Raw genomic sequence first — 25,260 nt, forward strand, 5'->3', positions numbered from 1 at the left:
TGTAGATAGAAAAAAAAAAAAACTTCAGGAAATTTGCGGAACAATTACAAGGGCACTTAAATAAAAAAAAGGCAAAGAAACCCAGTTTAAACTGTATAAGTAATAGTACTTCAGATGGTAAGTTAGCTGGTCTCATGTGAAGATGGAAGGGTTTTTTACTCCGACAAGCCAATTTGGTGAATGCAGTTACCGTTAGGGAATGTAGCAGAGGGAACTGGGTGCATTAATCTTTTATTTTTTATGTTGTTCCCACTCACGAAAGTTTATTTGCAATTCTGTACCACATTTGGTACCATGGGCGTGTTAAGGATTTTTTAAATATTTTTTATAAATTTATATATCTGTAAACATAGAACGTTATAAGCCATTTCAGGCTTTCAATAAGCGAGGCTGGAGTGTCACACCAGACGATGAAATTATCTTCTACTTAAACACAATCTCAACCATCCATACCCATGGCGGGATTCGAAGCGACAGCCTGTCTGTTGGAGAGTGGGGTCTCTAACCACTTGGCTAACCGATGGAGTGGAGTCAAAATTACCTATAAACCTTTAACCAGTGAATCCAACGCATCTATGGATGATAAAAAAAATAAATAAGTCAAAATCAGCTAACGCCTTTTTATTCCGGTATAGGGAGTAGGCGAGGCCGTTTTAACCTTATCTAACTTTTGGAGAGTGAGTAGGCAGTTTAATCTTCACTGGTAGCTAATCAGAGATAGCTGGCTCAAGGCTATCACTAATTAAGCGGCACGCAGTGAAAAGAGACCTCAACAAGTGCCGCCATCTCGTGGTCCCTAACACTCGTATTTAATATCTGAAATAATGTGGGTTCTACGGTCGATTTTCTTGAGTTTACGGGACGAAGAACCCGAGTTTCCGGAAGAAAAAACCCGCTTGCCCGTGCCAAAGATCGACTAACTCGGGAACCGGTCAAAAAAAGGCTTACAAAAATTTCTTCTAATCGCCGACTAAACCAAGAAGTCTTCCTTTGTGCGGTCAAGCGCTGTGGTGTGCAAACGCCACATCCACTGAGCTACACAGGCTTTTCTATCGATGGTACTTATAATAAACATGATTGCCGATTAACAATCTACTAAAAATGTTAATTTTTATTTTTCATCATCATCATCATCATACATATCAAGGATTTAGGCCTGGTGTGGCCTGTTCCGGCCATAGAAGTCATCGCTGAATCGTTTAAGAAGACGTCCTGGTTTTCTTTTTCCTAGTGACTTGTACTTTAAGGCTTGTTTTGGTAATCTTTCTATTTTTATTCTTTGAACGTGTTCTATCCATTTATGTTTATATTATTTTTAAAAATGTAAATTTAAAAAGGCCATGTTACGTGCATGACTCAGTTTATCCCCAACCAACCTCAGTTTATTTATCATTTTTAACAATTAAATGAAGCCTAAAGAAACAGAACATTATTTTCGATGAAAACTGTTATTCTAAAAGAATGTAAATCAATTTAACGCTTTTAATGAAAGGATTTCATTTGTTTTTCATAACTGAGGATAGCCACGAATATACAGATGAATGAAGCGATCCTTAAGACAATTTAACAACTTGCCATATGAGTACAGTACTATGTTGTAACGTGGGAAATAAATGCTATAAAAAAAAAACGAAAAATTATTGAAATAAATGGTTGCATGCCACACTAAAATCGTTTAATAAATATCAACACTTCAAAATGGTCGGAAGAATCATGTTTCACAAGTGCAGTCTCTCAAGTCAATATTTATCATCGTATAATATAAAGAAATATGCAAAACGCATCTCCTTCCTGCGAAATGAGGACAATTAGCCGAAAAAGACTGCAATTAACTATTTTTGTTGTTCACCAACAGCGCCTGAATCCTAAAACTCAAGTGCCGTCTAAGTACGTTAATCATGAACTCGGCTGGCTTGGGCGGCATCGTATTCTTCCCCTCCCTTCCCCACCTTCCTCACACAGGTGGCTGAAAACGCTAATGAAAGAACGCTCCGCTTGCGATGAAGGTTGCGTTCCTGATCCATTTGTTAAACACACCCATGCGCAAATTGATCAGTGACATGAATATTAATCATGTCTTGTTGACGGCGTCTGGCTCAAGTGGATGCCCCGCTCATAAAATGCTTCTGATGAATGCAATAGACAATGAGTTGATGCGATAAATGATTTTAATGATCTTTAATGATTTTAATGTGTTTATCTATCTCTTTCTTGAGCATCAAAGAAAGGAAGATGGAGATAAGCTCTTTTCAATCTATTTTCCTTTCATGTCGGCGCTCTCCTCTGATGTGTTATGTTTATTGTTCCCGACAATTTACTCTCTCTCTCTCTCTCTCTCTCTCTCTCTCTCATGTTTGATGATCTGTACACCTTTCTCTACTTTGTCTGCTGCTGAAACCACCTCATCGCGCAATATGACCTCAAAGGTCATACTGGGCCATTATGGTGGCGCAGTATGACCTTTGCACCAAACATGTTTCATTAATTTCCTTTTCTCTCTTTCCATACCAGTAGGATAAAATGGAAGTAAAACATTTCTTTGCATTCATTTCTTCATTCTTCTCTTTCTCCTTTCTTGACTTCTTTCGAAATAACTTCTAATACCGATCAACAGAGAAAAGCAGTTCCATCTTAGGTCATTTCGCATTTACTGTTTAATGACGTCATCACTCCTCTCTCGTGTGTGTATGTGTGTGTGTGTGTGTGTGTGTGCAGACAACGTTTGCTCTACCAGTGACAGACAAATTGTCCATTATGCTAAAATCTTCTGAGGTTTCAAAGATCTGACTTAATGTACAGCGATAGAGATGTCAATAATACAAAGCTTGCATAACTTGCCATTACGAAACACGTTGTTGTAACAACCAAAGTTAGGAGGATACCATCAAAAACCGTTGTGAATTTAAAGGGGAAGTAAGATGCATGTTTTTAGGCATTAGCAGCGTAGTGATGATAACTCCTTCGAAACAAATCTGATGGTTGTACAGGTGCAAATATGTAACCATGGATGATGACGCACAACGATCAGAACACCTCCCCCCCCCCTTTCTGTACAAATGACCGATTGTGAGCGGTGTCGCGTGGTACACAGCGTTCCGCAAGAGATATATAAATCATTGGTCACGTGTCATCGAATGTGTGTGACCTTGAAACCATTCTGCGTGCGTCGTAGCAGACAGATTGCCGCTCTATATTCAATTTGGCGAATGCTAATCTAATCGAAGGTTTCTTTTCGTTTTTTACAGTGAAAGCTTTTTAAAAATCTCTGCTTTGATAAACTGGTCATCTGCCAAAGATGCTTTGTAAGCTGAATGGCAAACGTTTTGCTTCAATGATAGCATACATTACACGACTGGATGGATGGGCTTCAATAGTGGAAAGAATTATGGCCATGAGATGTCTTATGTTACTTCTAACAGTTATGTTCTAGGGAAGATGTCGCTTCCATGCACTCTAGAAAGAAATACGCCCTCTTTAGTTGGAAAGAACACAGTTGGAATCCTGTCAAAGATACTAAGAGCATGCTATGAGCTTCGTCAACCGAAGCTGAGTTAACCGGTGGATATGAACATACATTTGTCTCGATTGGGTCTAGGAAGTCCGTCTTTTTCTTAAGAGTGGGCTCCCACACACCCAAGGAAATGGGGGATCAGGAAAGTGTGACATTCTTCGATAACGAGGAAGTGTCTTGTGTGGTATGAGATCACAAAATCGAAGCGTTTTCTTAGAAACTTTTTAATTTTTGGACATCATGCTTATATTTTACAAATCTTAAAAACATGTTTTAAAAAAAGGGTTAAACAAGTATGGAAGTGACCAGAGACAATCCTAAACTAGGCGAATTTTGCAACAGTATTGTATTCCATTATCGTGACGTTATTCACTTCACAAAGTACACTTAAAACGGGGTTTTAGACTTTTGTAGTGCTGAGTTGATTTATTAACAATTTTGTTTTTGTTTGGTCATTATTTTTAGTGACCTAATTTGAAAAAAAAAATTTATAATTTGAAAAAAATTCAAATTATTTCACTAAAAATTAAAATAATTTGACAAATTTTATTAAATATCCTAAAAATGCAGTTTCAGTAAAATCTATTTAGTTCGAACTTGATGAATGCATAAAACTGGCTTGGTTGACCCACTGGTTAGCGTATTCGCTCACTGATGCGGATTCAAATCCTGCCACCAGCATACATGTTTGTTAGATGGGAGATAAATTTGAATGTGTGACCATCTCCCTGCTTATTGGAGGCCTGGAGTTTGAAAATGTTTAATATCTGGTCTAGAGCAATGTTATGTAAAAATAAATAAAAAGTAATACCAATCCCTTAGCTCACTCACGGTACTAATGTGCTATCGATTTACAACCCTTCATAGGCAGGAATCACATAAATCAGAAAGGTGCTTATGCAAATACTAACAATGAAAATTAGGTTAACTTTCATAAATTAGCGTCATCCAAACGGGAGTATCCTAACCTATAAACGCCGCAAATCATTTCATAGCAACTTACATTTTCTTCTTCTTCCTCCATATTATGTAAGCCATTTTTTACAGTCTGAGGTATCGGCTCGATTATTTTCGGTTTATTGAACACTGGAGGCGTAACTTCTAACCTGGACTTCTTTGCATTCAGATTGTTCACTTCATCGTAGTCCAAATCTTCGAGAAAAAGCAACTGATCCATGTCTTTAACCTCTTTCGATGGCACCTTGAAATTTCCTTTAGAGGACAATGGTTGCAATTTTGGAACGTCTTTGGTGTTTTCGACGATTTCCTCGATTTGAGAGTCCAAACTATCTTGAACATTTTGATGGCTGCTATTTCTTTCTCTTTCTATGGGGGAGTTGTGTGGTGACTTCTTCTCCACTGGTGCATTATCCACTCTCCTAAATAGCGATTTCTTCTTCTTTCCTTTATCGATGTCCTCGGAATTAGGAATATCTGGAGTAGGTGCGTCTTGAGTGACACTGGATCCAATTCCCATTTTGCGCCCATCAAGCGGACCTGTGTAGAAAAAAGATAAATAAATAAAAATTCAAACAAGAAAATCAACTTTATATATATATATAATGTCTAGTGGAATAAGGATTATAAAGTATATACAATTTTGCCGAACAACATGATAGACGTAAAGCTGTCTTTAGGGTTATCTTGATAGGCCATTTGTGTCATATTCTTCCATTCACATGGTACGTTGGGAGATCAACATCCCATATGGCCCTTAGATTTGTCTACTGTGTTTGAGTATCGACATGGCTCCTTAAGTTCAGAAATACACTGCGTTGCAAGAAGTATAGGGAGTAGGAATCGTACAAAACATTTTTTTTTTCAATAATGTGACGTAAAAACTAATATATCTTTACGTTTTCCTCCTCGATATGTAGAATAGTATTTTCTCATAATAAAATATAATTTATTCTTCTGTTTCTTAAATTATTCCTTTCATTTAATACTTACTTTGTTCATTTAACTGCATTCACTGTCTGTTTTTATCATGTAAATGATTGAAGCGTTTGCCTTCGACGGATTCGTTCTCTTTGGCAGTTCAATAAATGAAATATAAACGCCAGACATTGATCGCAAATATTGTCTTCTTTTTTTTTTTATCTTAGATGACGCAAATGAGAAACGCATGCGCCGTGGCCTATTGATAATAACATGATGAGAAATCATGTGATACTATGGAAGAAATATTCTGTAAAATTAAGAAAAACTAATGAACAGAATAGATAAAAGATTAATGGCCAACTCTTCAAAAAAAAACGTTCAAAGAAATATATAAACTTATGATGAACTCTGAGAGAAGTGCTAGAAGATGGGAATTGTCGAAAATAGTCGTAAGTAGCATACTAATGTTATTGTTGTAACATAATCGTGTGTACTCTTGATGTAGGATTGGTCTATTGCACGAGCAGATGCAACCGGCAGTATTTTTTTTAGTGATCGTGTACGGTTCGAAAGTCGATATTACAGAATTAAAAAAATATCATTTAAAAATAAGATTCTCGTAATGGTTATTTTATTTACTAAAAGTCTAAAAAAAGGTTTGGCAATTGGCAAAATAATACATTCGAGATGAATGAGAAATGCGATTATTTAGGACTGGCGCTAAGGATGAAAACATCCTGTTGATTTTATGATGTTCTAAATTCTACAATTCGCAATGAACTTGAATATACCAAAGTTGTTTAGCTACGTAGCGCTGACTTTATTACCTGTATTGGATTTTTCCATAGATAAATCATTCCATGTGAAGTCATCAGATTAAAAATTAAACTGACGTTGAATCATTTTTGAATTTGGTTATTCTAACCTTCGGATGGAAGAAAATATGATTTTTTTTATATTTTTCCTGGCATCCTGTTAATTATGGTGTCCGATTTTATTTGTCAGATCCGCAGAATCTTTACAATGTCGGAGAGTTTTAAAAATAATCGCAGTTTATTTACAAATTATTCAATTTCTGATTTTTTTAATAAACTTTTAATGTTCAAGGTGTGCATTTTTTAAAAAAAATCTTATTTAAATTTTTATACAAATTTGTTTTTCAAAATTTTATTAAGCCACATGCTTTAGTTGCTCAGAAATACGACAAAAAAGTATCACACAGGGAAGTCACTCTATAGTAAAAGTATAGATATAGATCTTTTTCAATTCTCAAATAGATAAGTGAAAAGGATGAAATTATAGAAATGGTGTATTTTTATAGCCTAAAGAATTTCTCATAAAAAATCTTTAATTTTTATACATCTTCATAATATCGTTTGAAAATTCAAATTCAATCGTTTTTAATTCTTTTTGTAAACTTTAAAGCAGTTTTTTTCGTAGAAGAACGATTTCAGTGTCAAGGTAATTTGGACATATATATATTCCACTACAGGTATCAATAAAACATAAAAAGCTCACACTTGTGGATTCAAGTTATGGCCTGCTTGGTATAATACAAACTGGGGGGGGGGGGGATAATCGGAACATCTAAAGTAGGCGAATGCTATCTTTGAAAAAAAAAAGACCTAAAAATGCCAATAAGAAATCAAAACGTACACACCTTTAGCATTAAAATATCAGTTAAAAAACCAACAGAAATTGGACAATTTGCAAATAAGCTATGATGAAGTTAAAAACCCTTGAAATTATGAAAATTCTACTGATCCTCGAATTAAAATGTTGCAGTATAATTATGGAAAAATCTAAAAAAAAAAAAAAAATCTATCTAAAGGATAGAGTGACAAAATAACTTGCCTTCGTCAAAATTAAAAATTATGCAGCTTTAATTCCCCGAAGGTTTAGTAACTGAAATAACTCAAATTCAGTGTGGAGAGGGCACATTTAGATAAGATCTTTCATTATTTTTGGGCTGTGAACTGAGTAACTACTTGCTATAATCTAAATAGTTGTTCTCAAATAATAATTGTTAGGATGTTTCTATAACATAATCTTGAATTGGGAAAAATTCCACTATGGGGACTTGAAGGCATTCATAAACATCAAATAAAATGTTTGTGAATGTGTTTAGATGTAGATGAATTTAATCGCTCGGTTTTAGACCCTGACCCTGCTTATTGGAAAACCTAAGGCGGCTTGAAAAAAGGTTCTGCAGAGCAAAGTTCTTTTGCATTATCCACTCCTATCCACGGTATTAATGTTTTATAGGGTATACAACCTTTCATCGGTGGAATTGACAATAAAAATTATTATTACTATCATTACTGATTTGGAGATCTTATACACAACAGCCAATATCTGAACCGCTTATGGCGATACACAGAATCCTGAACATTAAAACTCTGAAACATTACATAATGTTACTAAGGAATTACTTCAACATCACCTATCGTAACAACAGAGACACATATCGCATAACACGACCCACAACAACAACTCTTTGCATCCCTAGAATCTTCAACAACTCATGCGGTTCTTTTATGAGATCACATCTGATACCCATGCTACTCAACAACCTACCAAGAAATTTAAAACACATAAACAGCTACGGAACATTAACACACGAACTCTGGAAACTATACCAACACAGTTAATGCATTAACACTTATATACACATCACAAATCACCAGCATCCAACGCCTACATTCCATCCATAAACAGTACCAAACAACATAAATAGTAAAGGCTAATTCCACTCTCTTCATAAAAGCTAACCCTAGCTTTGACTTAGGTGGGATTAGCCCGCCTCATTCAACTAATCCTCATAATCATAGAATGCAAATTATTATAATGTATATGTCACTACGGTGTATAATAATAATTTATGATAGTGATGAAAAAAATTATGTGTATTTATATTCAAAGAAAAAAATATTAAAAAAATAACGTACTTAAACTGCGTACAGAATATTGTACAGAGCTGAAAATGTAATGTCTTAATTGTACATATGTAAATAATCTGTATGATGATAATAGAAAAAAATTGTTATTATTAAAAATTATTATATAGAGAGAGTATATCTATTGTTATTGTATATAGAGTGTAAAAATGCAAAAAAAATCTGTAATAATCATCATTGTTAATATTATAATATTATACGTTGTAAACAATTATTATTATTATTATTATTATTATTATTATTATTATTATTATTATTATTATTATTATTATTATTATATCACAACTCAATTATACCATGATAAACATAGATGCGCTAATACTGACCGAAGTTGCATTAACAATTTCATTGCCAAGCTGAAAATTGGAATTTCGTGTGGTAGCCAAATTTTTTTAATTTTTTTATTTAGGTAGCGACGTCCACGCGATAAGGCGTGACCGACCGTTTGGTGAGAACTCGCATCACGCGTATCGTTCATTGCCAAGCTGAAAATTGGAATTTCGTGTGGTGACCAATTTTTTTTATTTTTTCATTTAGTTAGCGACGTCCACGCGATAACGCGTGATCGGCCGTTTGGTGAGCGCTCACATCGCGCGATTGGCAATGAACATGTTAAACGACACAGAAATTTACGCATACAACATAAATAATTATCAAACCTACAACTTATGCAGACCAAACAAAAGAGGAGGTGGTATTGTGGCATTTATCAAAGAAAAATACAATATAACAGAAAAACAAACGCACTTCGAACATGCGGAAACACTAATTTTGGAACTCACAAATAGCCACAATAATATCAAATACTCAATAAACACAATATACAGACCCCCAGATAATAATCCACTCAGTCTTCTTCACGAGTTAAAAACATGGCTAAGCGGCATCGAACCGCGTACAACACACAGGCTCATCCTAATAGGAGACATTAACATAAATACTCTTGACCACGCTTCTTCAACCACTAACACATATCTTGATATACTAAGTCAGTACAACATAAACCCTACCATTAACTCCCCAACAAGAGAAGAAATACTCAATAATTCACTAACACAATCATGCATTGATCATATCAACATACGGGCTCCCATCCATACATATACATCATCAGTAATTAACGTAAAAATTGCCGATCACTACTTTGTCTCAACTTCGTTTTATTACGTTTCCTACCCCCCCCTTCCCACCACCACCACAAAAGTCGACAAAACTCGATCATACTAAAGAGCATTGTCGATAACCAAGTAAAAAATACAGACTGGAATTCCCTACTTAAAATAAACGACCCTGTAACATTATACGAGAATTTTCAACTAAAGTTCACAGAAATATACAAAAAAGCAACAAAACCTACACAAACGAGGCGACAAATAGACAACAATCCATAGATAAATGACGACATACTAAATACTATTACTGAAAAAGAAAATCTATGGAAAAAACTTAAAAAGTCACCCAGTAACCACATTTACAAACCTTATACAAAAACACGAGAAATAAACTAACAACAAAAATTCGTAGGGCAAAAAGACGCTACTACTTCCAAAAATTCATGAAATATAACGACAACATCAAGAAAACATGGACTACACTCAACGAATTAGTAACCCGAAAAAAGAAAACTTCAGAACAAGATTTTATTGCAAAAAGCTTCGGTCAGGACACAAACCAAGAGGAACTAGCAGACTCATTCACCCATGCTTTCACAAACAACATCACACAACTCAAAAAAGACAAACTACCAACGATCAACGAAAAACTACCAACGCAAAGTCAACAACAAACGATATATTTTCCACCCATAACAAAACAGGAACTGAAAGAAGCATTCCTAAAACAAAAACCAAAGACCACTCCAAGAATAGACAAAATAAGACTCATAGACCTTATAACACCTTTGAATAAATAAATCCAATACTTTTGAAACTCGTGAACATAATATTCGACACAGGCATTATTCCACAACAGCTAAAAACTGCAGTAATTACGCCAATATACAAACACGGCAAAGAAACGATACTTAGAACTACAGACCAATAGCTAAAATTCCAGTCATCTCAAAAATCCTAGAAAAAATAACACACACCAGACTACAGAACTATCTACAGAAGCACAACATCATCTCACAAAACCAATACGGCTTTCAGAAAACAAAAAGCACCATTACTTTATTAGAAGACATCGCCCACGCCATAAACAAAGCTCTCGACAAAAACAAGTACGCCGTCCTTATACTGCTGGATCTAACCAAAGCATTTGACACACTTGAACATGACATACTACTCACCAAACTATACTCAAAAGGTATAAGAGGAACACTGCGTACATGGTTCAAGAACTACCTCTCAAACAGAACACAAGTAACCAAAATAGGTACATGTCAGTCGTAGTATACAAGTAAAACACGGTGTACCTCAAGGTGCCATATTATCACCCATTCTATTCAACATATACATTAACGATGTTCATAAGATATCCATAAGAAGTGAAATATTTCAATACGTAGTTGACACTGCACTGCTAGCAATCCACACAGACATTAACACAGTTCTCTGCAAAGCACAACAAGACCTAAACAAAATCACATCATCCTTCCACCAAAACGCAATAATAATCAACGGCACCAAAACACAGATGCTGATAATACACAACCTAAGAATCATACGCTCCGCATCCCTATCAATACATTGTCACACATACCGCTGCATTAACAACAAAAATACCTGCCAATGTTCCGAAATCAAACCTGTAACACACGCAAAATACCTCGGTCTCTATATAGATTCCCACCTTAAATGGACAAAACATATAGAATACCTACACACCAAACTCCGGATCATCGCAGCAAAACTCTTCCAAGTTAAAGACATTATTCCACCCAACATAAAAAAAAACTCCTATATCACGGTATCTGCGAATCCCTAATCAGATACGGAATAACAGTCTATACAAATACATCAAACAGCCACCTAACAAAATTAGAAACATTACACAGGAAAATCGTGTCAACAGTGATCTGGACACCTTACACGCAACAACCAATATCCGACAAGCACATGGCGATACACAGAATGCTGAGCATTAAAAACCTGAAACACTACATGACATTAATAAGGAATTACTTCAACATCATCTATCGAAACAACAGAGACACATATCGTATAACACGACCTACAACAACTCTTTACATCCCCACACCCTTCAACAACTCATACGGTTCTTTTGTGAGATCACATCTGATACCCATGCAACTCAACAACCTACCAAGAAAGTTAAAACACGTAGATAACTACAGAATATTAAAAAACGAACTCTGGAAAATATACCAACAAAGTTAAGAAACCATTAACACTAATACACACATCACAAATCACTAGCATCCAATGCCTACATCCCATACATAAACAGTAGCAACAACACAAACAGTGAAGGCTAAATCCCACTCTCTTCATAAAAGCTAACCCAAGCTTTGAAGTAGGTGGGATTAACTTGTCTCACTCATCTACAAGTAATCCTTATAAGCAAACGCAGAAATTTGTATGTACAATCATTCTTTCTCAAACTTAAAAAAATAAAAATAAATAAATAAATAAATAAAATAAAATAATAAAATGTTAAAAAATGTTAATTAATAATTAAAAAACATCTGTAATAATCATCATTATGAATATTATAATAATATACGTTGTAAACAGTTATTGTTATTATTAATATTTAAGAAAACGTTATGTACGAGAAAGTATTTGTTATGCATAATTGTGTTCATATAATGTATGTAATTTATCTCAGAAATAATAATAAAAAAAAATATATATATACACAATTATTATTATTATTATTATATAATACTATATTATACATTATATATATATATATATATATATCTGACATATGCAATTTATCTGACATAAAAATTGCATTTTTTATATGCATTTTTATATGCAATTTCATATGCAATTTATCTGACATAAAAATAAATAAAAAATAAATAAATAAAATAAATAAATAAATAAATTATTATTATTATTGTTATTATTATTATTATGTATATTCTGTATTCAAAAATTCTGTATACTCTTTATTGTTAATATTAAAAGAACATATGTTGTAAATACATAATATAGAGGCAAAAAAGTATTTTAAAAAATTTTAATTGAAATCCAATGCAGAAAATGTAGCACTTTGTGCTGAATTCTGTAAAATTATAAGTTGCAATGTCACTCAAGGTGTTTATTGTATGTGTAAATATTTAACAGATCAATAAAAATATTATCATATAATAAAAAATAAAAAATAAATAAAATAAAAATTATTATTATTACACAAAATACTGACAGCAAAACATTTATGTCACTATGCAGCCTCGCTAAAACATTATTTCGATGCCAACTACAGGACAGGCAGAAATATATACCGTATAACAAGACCTCAGACTACTAATTATATTATATATAAATACAATAATCACTACGGAAAGGCCACGCGAAACTTCTACATCCCAGACATGATAAACAAATTACCTTTTGAATACAGAAACCTTACAAACTACAATAGCCTGAAAACTTAATGAAACACAATATATTCGTTCAGGCTTCCAGTTCAGCAACGCATCAATACATTCCAAGTCATTGTGTGTGTGTGTGTGTGTGTGTGTGTGTGTGTGTGTGTGTGTGTGTGTGTGTGTGTGTGTGTGTGTGTGTGTGTGTGTGTGTGTGTGTGTGTGTGTGTGTGTGTGTGTGTGTGTGTGTGTGTGTGTGTGTGTGTGTGTGTGTGTGTGTGTGTGTGTGTGTGTGTGTGTGTGTGTGTGTGTGTGTGTGTGTGTGTGTGTGTGTGTGTGTGTGTGTGTGTGTGTGTGTGTGTACGCGCGAATTTCTCAATCATAGATTTTCTTAGCTTCCCAACAAAGCAAAACAAAAAAAAAACAATAAATATGTCATCCTCAGATAAGCTAACATATAAGCTTCGAGGATGAAAGCAGAGAAATCAGTTCTCATCCAAGATGTATCATATGTAACCAAGTGCATGTAATGTACGTATCACATGAAAACCAATGTACGTAATGCATGTATTATGAAAACAAATGTATGTAAAGTAAATATCATATGTAAACAAATGTAAGTAATGTATGTAATTACTGTAACAAAAGTATGCAATATAGAGTGATTATATCCATTAATATTGTATATATAGAGTGTAAAATTGCAAAGAAACATCTGTAATAATCATCATTATGAATATTATAATAATATATGTTGTAAACAGTTATTGTTATTATTATTATTATTTAAAAAAAATTTTAAGTACGAGAAAGTATTTGTTATGCATAATTGTCTTCATATAATGTTTGTAATTTATCTCAGAAATCATAATAATAATAATAAATATTATTTAAAAATATTACGTACGTGCAAGTATCTCTTATGCACAATTATATTCATGTAATGTATTATATATATACAGTATATATATATATATATATATTATTATTATTATTATTATTATCATTATTATTATATATTACCTTTTTTTGATAAAAAAAAAATATATATATATATATGTTATTGATTGCTAAAATATTTATACATACAGTAAACATCTTGTGTGACATTGCACCTTATAATTTTACAGAGTTCAGCTCTAAGTGTTGCAATTCCTACATTGGATTTCAATTAAAAATTTTAATCCTACTTTTTTGCCTTTATATTATGTATTTAAAATGCATGTTCTACTATTAACAATGAAGACTATACAGAATTTTTTGTGTAATTTTTTATTTATTTTATTTTATTTTTTTTTTTTTAAGTTTGAGAAAGAGTGATTATACATACAAATTTCTGCATTTGCTTATAAGGATTACTTCTAGATGAGTGAGACAAGTTAATCCCACCTACTTCGAAGCTTGGGTTAGCTTTTATGAAGAGAGTGGGATTTAGTTGACTGTTGACACCATTTTCCTGTGTAATGTTTCTAATTTTGTTAGGTGGCTGTTTGATGTATTTGCATAGACTGTTATTTCGTATCTGAGTAGGGATTCGCAGATACCGTGATATAGGAGTTTTTTTTTTTTATGTTGGGTGGAATAATGTCTTTAACTTGAAAGTGTTGTGCTGCGATGATCCGGAGTTTGGTGTGTAGGTAATCTATATGTTTTGTCCATTTAAGGTGGGAATCTATATAGAGACCAAGGTATTTTGCGTGTGTTACAGGTTTGATTTCCGAACATTGGCAGGTATTTTTGTTGTTAATGCAGCGGTATGTGTGACAATGTATAGGTAATGATGCGGGGCGTATGATTCTTGGGTTGTGTATTATCAGCATCTGTGTTTTGGTGCCGTTGATTATTATTGCGTTTTGGTGGAAGTATGTTGTGATTTCGTTTAGGTCTTCTTGTGTTTTGCAGAGAGCTGTGTTAATGTCTGTGTGGATTGCTAGCAGTGCAGTGTCAACTGCGTACTGAAATATTTGACTTCTTACGTATATGTTATGAACATCGTTAATGTATATGTTGAATAGAGTGGGTGATAATATGGCACCTTGAGGTACACCGTGTTTTACTTGTATACTACGACTGTGACATGTACCTATTTTGGTTACTTGTGTTCTGTTTGAGAGGTAGTTCTTGAACCATGTATGCAGTGTTCCTCTTATACCTATTGAGTATAGTTTGGTGAGTAGTATGTCGTCTTCAAGCGTGTCAAATGCTTTGGTTAGGTCCAGCAGTATAAGGGCGGAGTACTTGTTTTTGTCGAGAGCTTTGTTTATTGTGTCGGCGATGTCTTCTAATAAAGTAATGGTGCTTTTTGTTTTCTGAAACCCGTATTGGTTTTGTGAGATTATGTTGTACTTCTGTAAATAGTTCTGTAGTCTGGTGTGTGTTATTTTGTGTAGAATTTTTGAGATGACTGGTAGTGTAGCTATTGGTCTGTAGTTCTTTTGCCGTGTTTGTATATTGGCATAATTACTGCAGTTTTTAGTTGTTGTGGAATAATGCCTGTGTCGAATATTATGTTCACGAGTTTCAAAAGTATTGGATTTATTTGTTCAAAGTGTGTTATAAGGTCTGTGAGTCTTGTTCTGTCTATTCCTGGAGTGGTCTTTGGTTTTAGTTGTAGGATAGCCTCTTTCAGTTCCTGTTTTGTTATGGGCGGAAAATACATCGTTTTTTGTTGACTTTGTGTCGGTAGTTTTTTGTTGATCGTTGGTAGTTTGTCTTTTTTTAGTTGTGTGATGTTGTTTGTGAAATCATGGTTGAATTAGTCTGTTAGTTCCTCTTGGTTTGTGTCCTGACCGAAGCTTTTTGCAATAAAATCTTGTGCTGAAGTTTTCTTTTTTCGGGTTACTAATTCGTTGAGTGTAACCCATGTTTTCTTAATGTTGTCGTTATATTCCATGAATTTTTGGAATTTTTGTTGTTAGTTTATTTCTTGTGTTGTTGTATAAGGTTTGTAAATATGTGTTACTGGATGACTTTTTAAGTTTTTTCCATAGATTTTCTTTTACAGTAATAGTATTTAGTATGTCGTCATTTATCCATAGATTGTTGTCTGTTTGTCGTCTCGTTTGTGTAGGTTTTGTTACTTTTTTGTATATTTCTGTGAACTTTAGTTGAAAATTCTCGTATAATGTTACAGGGTCGTTTATTTTAAGTAGGGAATTCCAGTCTGTATTTTTTACTTGGTTATCGACAATGCTCTTTATTATGATCGAGTTTTGTCGACTTTTGTGGTGGTGGTGGGAAGGGGGGGGGGGGGTAGGAAACGTAATAAAACGAAGTTGAAACAAAGTAGTGATCGGCAATTTTTACGTTAATTACTGATGATGTATATGTATGGATGGGAGCCCGTATGTTGATATGATCAATGCATGATTGTGTTAGGGAGTTATTGAGCATTTCTTCTCTTGTTGGGGAGTTAATGTTTTATTATTATTATTTATTATTATTTTAAAAAAATTGTATGTACTTATCTGAGATATAATAAAATGTTAAAAAAATTATAATTATAACTATTATTATTATTAAAATGATGGTCATCATCATTATTATTAAAATATCATCACTATGATTATAATTTTTATCACCATCAATCCATACTTTGGAATATTAATAATAACAGTGAATGTCATTCTCATTACTATTAAGAACTAAGATTATCACTAAGGTGGTAATTCTGAGATCTTAAAGAATAGGTTACAGAGGTCAGATTTCGTGTTCCTTTTCAGAATATAAAATACTACTACTACTACTACTACTACTACTACTAATAATAATAATAATAATAATAATAATAAAAGTTCAGTACTTAGCATTGCTTCGCTCAATTCAACTTCAGAAGGCACCAGCGAAAGAAGAAAGAACGAACAAGGAATGGATAGATGCACTTTATACACTAAATATAGCGTATGCTAACTTTATACACTAAATATCTTCCTTCTAGCAAAGGATAGATACTACTGAACAGCTGTTGTGGCTCGGTGTGTGCGATATTTATAATCTCATCTTCACAGCTAAATGGTTTGATTAACATATTTTCAATGTTTTTGACCTACTTTTTTCTCATGAGGGAGAGTACTGAAGAGGCCGTGCTTATCATTTTGTTGTCCTAAACAACAACATAATAGGAATTGTGATTGCTGTTTTTAGAAACAAGTTATTAGAAACATTAAACTGCCTTTATTACATGCATTTCTAGCGTTAGATGGACATAAATAGCACAACAAGTTGAAAAATAAAAATAAAAAACCCTCCAATACATATTGATATGACCCAGTTTTCATTCGTCCCTGAAAACTGACTTTAATATTGATTGCATTCACCTTACTTATAGTCCATTCCATGTATTTATTTATTTATTCGGTTGTTTTTGTAATGTGAGTGAGCCATGATGAAGAAATAAGTTTAATTTAAAAGTAAAACACAATTTATTTAAAAACAAAGCACACTTTGGAGGTCATATTAAATATTAAAATGTTTATTTTTTACAAATGGTGTACTTTGAAAATAGCATTTTTAATGCATTCCTAAAATTATATAATTTAATACTTAACTATATGATTAATTTAAAAAATAAAAATGATGTATTTTATAATTTATTTAAAAAATCGAATAACTAATAAATTAAATTATACGTTTATCTTGTCATTCCAAACTCATGAGACAATTCAGTATTATTAATTTAATATTATCGTTTTATTATTATCGTTATCTCTGTAATTATTGAAGTTACAAAAAGAGACATACATTTATCTGGAAAATTTAAAATGAAAATTTCTTCCATTTACAAAAAAAAAAAAAAAAAAAAAACTATTTTTTTTATAAAAATGTAACATGCAGACACAATCCCTGTGATGTGGAGGGGCGCCTTTTTTTCTACGCATTAGGCCCAATGATCTATCACAGTCAACTACTTCGGCTTTTTATTCACCTAATGTTTGTTAACGATAATATAATTAAGCCAATCTTCATATTCTTTATGTGTATAAATGAGTGCGTCCTTTGGCTAGTTTGTCTATTTTATTTTAACATCTCCATATGAAATTAATTAACTTACCTTAATTAGATGAGGTTCCAACCTAGGTCTTTCCTCCTAGAAGGCATCAAAGGTACCGACTGTGCTACAGAAGATTACGTTTTACTAACTGAAAAGAGATCGAGATCCCCCACCCCCCAAAAAAAATTCGAAAACAATTTCGCATCATGTAAGATTGAATACTAAGTTACATTTAACGATACAAATTATTTTTTTGCAATTATTAATAAGTCGACTAAAAATTGACATTCTAAAATTTAACACACTGATAATTGTAAATTTGAGAATATTCCTCAATATACATTTATTATTTATATGACTGATACTGTATTTTATATAATATAATATAACCTTTAATGAATCGTGTTAAAAATGTATTTAAATATTATTGGAATTTTTTATTTATTTTTCCTCTTTTTTTTAGTAGTTTATCATTGACTGTATTATATTGTTATTTGAGTACAGTAAATCGTTTATTTGAGTACACTTCAGTTCTCTACATCCGGGTCTAGGTGATAAATAAATTGTTTAAAACGAATGTTCAAACACACAGACATATAAGATCAAAAAATTGCTACAATTGATTAGTATCAAGTAGTTATATTTAATAAGCAAGCTGTAAATTCAATATGATTATTTAATCGTGGAATGGAATGAAATAGTGTTACCGGTAATCTTTTTTCGTTTTTGTGGACTTTCCCTCACTCTCCCATTTCTCCACCACTAATTGCTGTATATACAAAGATGAAAAAGAACCCTTTGATACAAATGGCTTTTTGAATTAATTTAACTTAAATTGAATTATTTTTATTTTAGGTGTGGTTCAATAATGACAAATGGTATCTGTAATATTAGATTTTAAAATAAAAGAAAGATTGAACATTATAGTGTTTTTAATTTGAAAAAGTATTATTTATTATTTTCTAAAAAAACTGATTTAACTTTTCGTCACGTGATATCCTTGTGGATATCCATTCCATCATCTGCAAAATATCCTATTTTTCTAGGCATTTCCTCCTAAAATAACTCAAGTTCTCACTGCAAATGGAAAACAGATTCGTTTTAAATAATTTGGAGCCATGCCAACAGACCCATTAACACCAATTGATGATGGCTTGATGGCCTTCTGAATCAGAAATGCACTTTATAATTGCAGATAGACAGCTGGGAATATTAAAGAAACAGATTGTGACTGTTATTCGACCAATCATAGCTCAACTTTTTACATTCTATTGCTTCATTATTTCCGAATGAATTCATCATTTCTTTCAATTACAATTAACAAAGTGTTTAGATACATTCAATACAAAAGAATGGCGAAATATTTATTCTTTTATACTGACTATTTATGAATGAAGTACCCCCCCCCCCCAAAAAAAAATTTAAAAAATAAAGCGGGTTAGTAACGAACTATTTTATCTTAATGTTTTTTCTTAAAGAAATTTAACTCACTACAACTTCTACAGAGACAAAACCTGGTATTATTAAGCCAAATTTATAAGCGGTCAAATATGAGCACCTCTATAATACTGGGGCGGATGTGGGTCTATATTGGAGTTTCTGGTATACGGGAAATAACTTCATCGATCGTCTTGGACAGACACACCTCCACGGCAATACAGATCAGCTGAAAGTTACACAGAAGCCATTTTTGTGACCTTCTTTGATTATTTCTTGCATTTATACCAAGCGAAATGTTGTGACACATTCATTAAATAAAATAAATACGTCACACCATTTGTTTAATTTAACAGGCCAGTGGTACCGGCATCCTGGTATGGAGAGTGTTCTTACTGGGTCGTGTCATCCCTAGTGAGCATACCTTGACCTCTAGTTCTTACCTAGGCATTATTTAGGACCAGGTATTTCGGACCCTTCGTGATGACAAGGTGGCCAGATGGACCTGGACTCTTCCAACAAGACAACGCCTGGTGTTACAAGGATTCCCATCGAACATTTATGGAATCATGTGAAACGAAGCATCCACCGGTTTGCGTTAGTGCTTGTGCCTAGCTCGGCTGCTGATCTTCAGGACGTTATCCTTTCTACTTGGGCCAAAATATCTCAGGACACCTTTTTGTGGTCTAGTGAAGCCGATGCCAAGAAGAGTGCAAGTTACTGTTTTCAGGCACGGGAAGCCCAACACTCTACTAGGTAGGTGGTGCTATTGTTTGGGCTCATTAGTATGGAAAATTTGCTAATTTATACTGGATACAGGACTCTCCAGATGAAGAAGGAATGTTATAAACACGCATAGAGTGTTCGCATGTAAAAAAAAAATATAATAATAATTTAAAATACACAATGAATGCATATTATTGCTTGCTTGTTTGTTTTTACTTTTAATTGACTAAAATTATATACATTTAACGTTATTAAAGGCATAATATGATTTTGACGTCATTCTATTCTTTATTTTATTTATTTAGAGTCGGATGAGAGGTTATTGCTCTATTAGTCCTTATCCCGTGTAGTAGGGGTATAAACGATTGTTAAGCAAAGGTTGGAAATGAATGTTTTAGCATTCGGTGATTGCTAAACATTTACTTTTAAAGGAGTAAATAATTAAGTACGCAAGTAAATCCTATTGTCAACAACAAAATAGTCGATATACGACATTCCAGCAACAATTTCTTTGTTTTTTTGTTTTTTTTTCTTTTCAATTATCACAAAGAAAACTCTTTTCTTTGTAATAATTGTGATTGCGTGTTGCCGCACTGAATTTTTGTATACAACAAATGAATATTTACAATTTTCAATCTTTATTTTCTTTAGTTATCTCAATGGTAAACGTAAATCAAATGCGGGATTGCTGCCATTCCAACCGAAAATGCGAATATGTTGACGATTACACCACTAAACTTTGCAATGTTTAAAAACGTAGTTAGGTGATCAAAGACATTCAGGGGACAAATAAAAAAAATCATAAAAGTATTACGGAGGAGTTCCAGAGATGGGAGGGAATATCGAAGATGATATTCCATATACAATGAAAAGGTTTTCTTTTAGGAAACTCGAGTTTGGTATCCCTCACACAAACAGACAAATCATATGCAATGAACAAAAACGATTATAATGGCTTTAGTTACTTCTTTTCTGTAATATCTGAACATCCAACCCAATTCTCTATAAGCATTTGGAGTCCATTGTTTTAGAGTTTGAACAGTTGGAAATTCATAATATAAATAATGAAAATGCAACCAACTGGGCACTGCTACGATCAAAACCTTTGCTAATGAATGGTGTATTTGTGACTGTTCTGATGAATTTATAAATCCATATACAGGTATATACAGGGTGTCCCAAAATTCACGCAAGATTTAAATTTAGCGCCATTTGTGCGGTAAAGTGTTGCCAACGAGAAAAAAAAAAAAGACAGCGTGACAGCTGACAGTTCAGGGTTATTAAAAATGACCACACACGAAGAGAGTTCGTTGAATGGATTATGGAACAACAACAAGTGGATGCTTATTTTTCGAACAAAATCATCTTCAGCGATGAGGCTCATTTTCATCTTGATGGCTTCGTTAATCAACAAAATTGTCGCATTTGGGGTTCAGAAAATTCACGAGTGATTGTCGAGAAACAAATGCATCCACAACGTGTCACTGTTTGGTGCACATTTTGGGCTGGAGGCATCATCGGTCCATTCTTCTTCGAAAATGCGGCTGGTAAGGCAATAACAGTTAATGGTGCTCGCTATAGCGACATGATAATCCAGTTTTTTGTGCCTAAATTGCAAGATATGGATGTGGACGACATGTGGTTTCAACAAGACGGTGCCACATGCCATACAGCCCGAGAAACAATTCAATGACTGCATGAGTCATTTCCTGGTCGTGTAATTTCCCGTTTTGGTGATCAGAATTGGCCGCCCAGATCATGTGACTTAACGCGTTGGACTTTTTTCTTTGGGGTTTTTTGAAGTCTAAGCTTTTATGCCAACAAGCCCACGACCACCTACGCCTTGAAGGAGGAAATTGAGCGCTGTATCAACGAAATTCAGCCACATTTATGCAAAACGGTCATGGAAAATTTCTACAAAAGAGAGTGCTAGTAAAGCCGTGGAGGCCATTTACCCGATATGCTATTCCATGCATAACCCTATACTGTATACTTTATGAATCAATAAGAAATTACACTTTTAATTAAAATCTTGTGTTTTTTATCAAAATTACTTCTTGCGTGAATTTTGGAACACCCTGTAGAAGGGGTCGAATTATTTATTCCGCAAACAAAAGTGCGGCATACCAATTAGGTGTGGAAAGAATGGAAACGGTAAGATTATTTAGTAAGATAGGAATACTTTGAGTCATTTGTCTATGGTTACTAAAGAAAAAGCGTATATGAGACCATCTAACTCTTCTTGTTCTCTGAAAAAATCTTATAACTGTTTCTTGCTTACTAGATGAAATTCAAAACCACATCCATGCAAGTATCGTTCCTCAATCCACGGATGTCACTAAGAGTCTTTCGGGGGAAAAAAAATGTTAGGGATACCCATTTGATATTCAATCAAACAACCAGAGAATGAACTACATCTAAGCATACATTTCTAGAATGCCGTTACCATGGCGACAGTCCAATGAAGGATAAAAACGTATGCTCCAGCAGGCTCCTGATGATCGAAGGTCATCTGCTCGATCTTTTGAAGATAACGCTGTAGTTCGTTTGACTCGAATCCTGTTAGAGAGATCTGAGGAAGATTAGAATCCCCATCTATAAAAAATCACGTGTCCCATTCGGGACACGTGATTTTTATAGACGCTCCTCTACATAGTATTGGGTTATTCTGTAATTATTTTCTTAATTGTAGAACTTGGAAGTGTTCTAAGAACGTTTTTATCCACTCACCACCAATCAGTTTGGACTTTAAGGAACCAGATTGTCCTTATTCGTTATTCGTTCATTCCTGTCTTCATTAATCTGTTCTCTTGGGAGCATCTTCGGTCAAACTTATTCTCCCATAATAGGATAATATTGCTACTGCGACTGGAATAATCCTCAGACTCAATGTATATTAACTTGTGTTTTATGTTCATTTCTTGTCACATCACGTATCGGCTTCTGTGCATGTCACCAATTTCTGTATATTTCACTATACAGAAATCTAGGATGTACTCATACAATGCAATATTTGGTTATAATCTGCATGGTGATCACAATACAGATTATGTTAGTTGCATAAAAATTATAAAAACCAGTTGTCAGATTAATAACAGGAAGTGTTCTGGACCTAAGCATGCAAACTATTCTTATTTTGTTTCCATAAACTTCTCAAAGTTTGGCAAAATGCTGGCATTTGCTTATAAACAAACGTTGGTATTTAGAGAAACGTCGTCAAATGCGTACTTTCAAGTACTTTAACCCAGACTTGATAAGGTTGGTTAACTCTGACCTACAGCCTATCAAGTAGGCTCTCCCGTCTTGTTGGTGGGGTCACCTAGTTATCGTTAGGACAAAACAAACTAGATGAAGCATTGATGACAGATTCATAATGAAAGAGCCTCACAGAATGTTTATATTTGTTATGTTTATCGTGTGATATACATATATCGTCGTATTAGAATGGGGCATCCACCTGCTTATCAGATTCACGAAGACATAAACAACATGAATGTTGTCCATAATTCATATCATCTGATCGATTATAAGAAACCCAAATAAATACTGATATCAGTTTTTATCATTTTTAGTAAGTTATTTCAGTATTATTATTATCATCAAAAAATCCTCTCATGGGGTGTCGGTGTTTTTTTTTTAATTATTAAACATCTTATCTTTTCACTCCATCTTTAACAGTCGTTTTGAATGCACTTATATTAATGACAAAATAAAATACTCTAGCTTTAGTCTACAGTATTTTCAGCTTGACTTCAGGTTTTATTGTTGAAAAAAAACTATAGATGGCGTTTCATTTTGAAAGGAGTAGATTGCATTTAATTGTTCGACTTTATATCTTTGCATTGGATTGTTAAAGAGAATGCTAATTTTTTTTAATTGTTAAAGAGAACAATTAGTTCATTTCGATGATTGGAATACACATTTCAGTTCAATTGTTGGAACTATAGTAACTGTTGAAAACAAACGAGATATAAAGTTTATTTGTTAAAACCACAGCAGAATCATAATAAAACAATACAGTATACGAATTTAATAAAAATGACTTACAAACATTGTTCTACAATTATTCTAAATTAATTAGATAATGATAACAATAACATCCATTTTTCACTAAAAGCAAAATAGATTCTAGATGCAGTATTCTTTGAGTAATTAAAATCTTATTTGCAATTCCCAAACTACTATATTTTTGGTGGCATTAATATGGATATTGGACGTTTTTATGATATTAGAAAATTAATCAGTTGGAAAATTGTTAGCTTACTGATGTCGTGAGTTAAGGGAGCGTACGTGGGGGAGGAGGAGGTGGAATGCGTGCTTTGATCTATCTAGGACTGCGAAAAAAAATTAAAAAATAAAAGATGTACTGCTCTTTAATACGAAGTATGACAATAAGACAGCTAGAGTCAAACTATCGACAGCCATCAATAATTTAAATTGCCATGCACGTGTATAAAGAAGGGAAGGATGAGTGGGTAAGAAAAAGGGAGATTCCCCCCCCCCCTAATCCAAGCTCTTCAAAAATATAACCAATTATTATCTAGAATGTTCTACATTTTCATATACTCTAATATCACCGAGCTATCAGTCAGACATGACAGCGTTGACCGGTACGTACCTGACAATAGACAGAAGACAGCACTGTCTCATTCTATCACTCGAAGGGACTAAGAGGGAAACTTCCACCACACATCTCATATCTTCAGCAAATGGACGAACTGATAACCAACACTGAATTCAAACTGGATATGACATCGGCTCCACGTCTATTTTTCCCAATGTCCGAAGCAGCGTGCGACAGACATGCGTCCGTCAATCAATAGAAGTGCGCCAAGAATTACAAACGTACATACACGCTGTAGGCATTGATTTCATTATTACCTTGTTTGAGGTCATCGTGATAATCGAGAAGTGGCGCCATCTATGTTCGGATGTGGAGACTTTACGGGAAAAATTTCAATATCGCGAAGGCTATAACTTTGCACCTATTTTAGGCTTAAAGATATTTATTAAATAAGCTAATTATTAAAGAAAGTTTTGACTTCATTATACTTGTGTAAAAGTCTGATTCAATATCATTGACGAAAATAAAATTATTGATTGAGATTTAAACTGTTGGAAGTTAATTGTTGATTACTTTATATTATTGAATTATAGAAAATAATATACATTATGTAATAATTTTTTTTTTAACTTGGGGATATTGTATATTAGGATAACCAAGTTATTTTATAAACTTGGTTATTTTAACTCCTAA

The 25,260-nt window shown here is 33.4% G+C and overlaps 1 protein-coding gene across 1 annotated transcript in view; it reads right to left on the reverse strand.

Annotated features, from left to right (window-relative positions):
- The window catches only part of LOC150108308 (uncharacterized), a 73,188-nt gene extending 48,359 nt beyond the window's left edge, over positions 1-24,829 (reverse strand). The window contains exons 1-2 of the mRNA XM_090415737.1: positions 24,622-24,829; positions 4,515-5,008 (exon numbers count right to left, since the gene is read on the reverse strand). Of these exons, the coding sequence (XP_090271863.1) occupies positions 4,515-4,988 (474 nt within the window). The 5' untranslated portion in view covers positions 4,989-5,008; positions 24,622-24,829. The remainder of the gene's footprint in view (positions 1-4,514; positions 5,009-24,621) is intronic.
- Between the last annotated feature and the right edge of the window lie 431 nt (positions 24,830-25,260).

This window comes from Typopeltis vanoorti, chromosome 3 (genome assembly GCF_054136105.1).
Source record: "Typopeltis vanoorti isolate ZY-2024b chromosome 3, IOZ_Tvanoo_1.0, whole genome shotgun sequence".
NCBI lineage: Eukaryota > Metazoa > Arthropoda > Arachnida > Uropygi > Thelyphonidae > Typopeltis > Typopeltis vanoorti.